At 50.5% G+C, this 2,877-nt stretch overlaps 1 protein-coding gene across 1 annotated transcript; it reads right to left on the reverse strand.

Annotated features, from left to right (window-relative positions):
• Window positions 1-239: 239 nt before the first annotated feature.
• Window positions 240-2,199, reverse strand: LOC136472390 (uncharacterized). The gene has a single exon (XM_066470099.1). The coding sequence runs from the start codon at window positions 1,999-2,001 to the stop codon at window positions 997-999; it is 1,005 nt and encodes a 334-aa protein (XP_066326196.1). The 5' UTR covers window positions 2,002-2,199; the 3' UTR covers window positions 240-996.
• Between the last annotated feature and the right edge of the window lie 678 nt (window positions 2,200-2,877).

The following is a 2,877-nucleotide window of genomic DNA, read 5'->3' on the forward strand; positions in this document are numbered from 1 at the left end:
AAATATATTTCATGTTCTATCTAAATATATACCAATTTTATGTCACAAATATCAGTATTTTTTCTATAAAATTCAGTCAAACTAAATTTTTTTTTTGATTCATCATTATGAGATAGATAGAAATGTTTAACCTGTAATTTTTTTTAAAAATGATGGTCAAAGATAGAAATGTTTAACTTAGGACAAATTAAAAAAAAACTGAGGGAGCAATCTCGATTGACACATACAGAGTAGAGTAGGACAGCCAATTGTAGCACTATCAGTAATTGTTAGAGCAGACTAAGGTAGATGTGGCTGTCATAGACCGTTCAGTTCATTCTGAATCACAGATTGTTTGGAGAAGCACAACCACACCATTGCTAATTGCAGTCCTAGCACGGCAGTGACAGAAAATGTTGAAATGGTAAATATGATATAGACACAACTGACTGAATTACATATCTCTACCGCCAGAGCAATCAGGCATTAATCAGAATAAGGCATATTGATTAGTAAAAGCAATTCGCTTATTCTCATCCTTCAGTTCTAGATCTCCATAACTGATAATATATACAGTAATCAATAAGCATCATCCATTCGCTGCCCGTAAGTTTGTAAATTCAGTATATCATTCATCTTTGTATCACGGGCAGCCGGGCTAAATAAGGAAAGGAACCCTGTTCCTGAGAAAGAAATTAACCTACCCTCATTTCATAATAATTCATTCATAATATGTCCATTCTTGCTTTTGCCTGCCACAATTTCAATTATTCTTGTCCCCAACCCAAATTCCCAATTCTCTCTCTAGAAAGTACGGCTAAAGTATGTTCATGACATGTCTGTTCGTATGTAAATTACAGATTCCCAATCGTGACTGCCTGCGGATGGTAATACTAGTACAGAGGATGGATTTGTAACAAATCCAGCAGCAGCAGCAGCAGAGGATGGAATGGATTTGCTCTTGCAGGCAGTAAGAAAGAAAGAAAGAAGCAGAGGAGGAAGAAGCCGTCATGAGATTCAGACCTGGAACTGCTCCATCTGCACGTCGGTGGCCTTGAGTGGGACGTAGTCGCCGAGGTAGACCTCGAGGTGGTCGGAGATGTTGGCCTTGTCGAGGCTCTCATGGTGGTAGCTCTTGCAGACGAGGTAGACGACGGTCTGGGTGACGAGCGCGAACATGACGACACAGCACAGTGCGACGAGCATGAGGAGGCCAAGCAAAAGCCTGGAGCCCACTCCGGATCCCTTGACGACCCAGGCGCGGAATCCGAGCTCGACGACGGCGAAGACGAGGTTGAGCGTGAAGAAGATGACCCCGGCGGTTACAAGCTTCCCTTTAATGAGGTCCTTGCTCTTGCGCATGGCGGCGAAGCCCTTGAAGTCCTCGAGCACGGACACCACGCTCGCGAGGTGCCACACCACGCTGAGGTACACGAGCCCCACGATGTACGCGACGGCGACGAGGAACGCGACGAGCCCGGCGAGCCTGAACCCGTTGTCTGCGGCGATGAGGAGCGCGACGAAGACGAGGACGGCGACGGCGTGGTAGGCGAAGAGGAGCGCGAAGGCGGCGAGGAACGTGGCGGCGAGCCTCCGCCAGACGCGGGGCACGACGGAGAGCACCCGCGGGAAGGTGAGCGCGTCGCGCTTGGCGGAGTAGACGGAGGCGACGGAGAAGACGGAGGCGGCAACGGAGAGGAGCGAGAGGAGGAGGAGCGCCAGGAGGTAGGCGGACTTGAAGAGGAGCAGGGAGAGCCAGTCGGAGGCGAGGCGGGACAGCAGGCGCCGCTGCGTGTCGGTGCCCGGGGACGAGGCGTCGAGGGCGGTGTCGTCGGAGTCGATGTGGGTGAAGAGCGCGTGCGAGATGGCGATGTGGAGGAGGAAGAGCGCCGAGAGGGGCAGCACGAAGGCCGCCGCGATGCGCGCCAAGAGCGGGCGGTGCTGGCCGCGGAGGATCTCGGCCGAGAAGCGGTAGATGCCCAGGACGCCTAGGAACTGCAGCTCCTCCGGCTCGCACTCCATGGCTGGGATTGCTGCTGGGATTTGGTGGAGCGGGTGGATGGATCCTCCCGGCGGGTGGGATTTGGTGATTGGAGACGATTGGATTGGAGGAGATGGGGAGGCGGCGGCGTGGGGAACTGGGGATTGGGGAATTTCTCGCCTCTGGCTGGAGGAGGAAGGCTCGAGGAGCAAGACGAAGCAAGGAAGGAAGGAGACGGAGACGGGAGACTTTGCTTAGAATAATGGCGTGTGGGTGGTTGAATGGGTCAAATCCGTGTGGTGACGTCAGCGTTGACGCGGACACAACGCCGGCCGCCCGTCCTGACTTTTGCGACTCGTTTCGTTCCTTCCGTCTTTTGCGAGTCGCCGTCTCTTTGCATGTTTACCAGAATCGGGTTGCTGAATATTATTAAAAACAAAAAGAATCGGGTTACTGTCTGGATTGGGGAGAGCTAGCCAAATGATATGATGCAAGAACTTACGTGCTGGTTCCTTGGTGATAACGCAAATGGAAACAATCACCCTGTTCGTTTGTTGGTTTCAGTCAGCCCAAATCAGCCAGCCAATAATATTTTTCTCTCACAACAAACCAGCACCAGCCAGCTCAAACCAGCCCAGAAACCAACCAGCGAACAGGCCGAATATTAGTTCAAACTGCATGTCTTGTCGCAATGTCCACAGCTCTAGTTTGTACCCACTTGCGTTACTATTGATGAACCAAACAACTCGATAAAGTTTATGCAGTGTTCGGCTGGGATAAAAAAACATTGTTTATGCTAGACAATACTGTTCATGCTAAAATGTCGTGAGAGAAAAATACTGCTTTGGCTAAAAAATTAAGCCAAACAAGCCGGCTTAAAGTGCAGCCCAACACTGCCTTAAGGGATTCCACCACTA

Source organism: Miscanthus floridulus, chromosome 8 (assembly GCF_019320115.1).
Source record: "Miscanthus floridulus cultivar M001 chromosome 8, ASM1932011v1, whole genome shotgun sequence".
NCBI classification, from domain to species: Eukaryota; Viridiplantae; Streptophyta; class Magnoliopsida; order Poales; family Poaceae; genus Miscanthus; species Miscanthus floridulus.

Excerpts from the sequence above, each read along its gene's own strand:
- LOC136472390 (XM_066470099.1), bottom strand. The coding sequence starts at position 2,001 with ATGGAGTGCGAGCCGGAGGAGCTGCAGTTCCTAGGCGTCCTGGGCATC.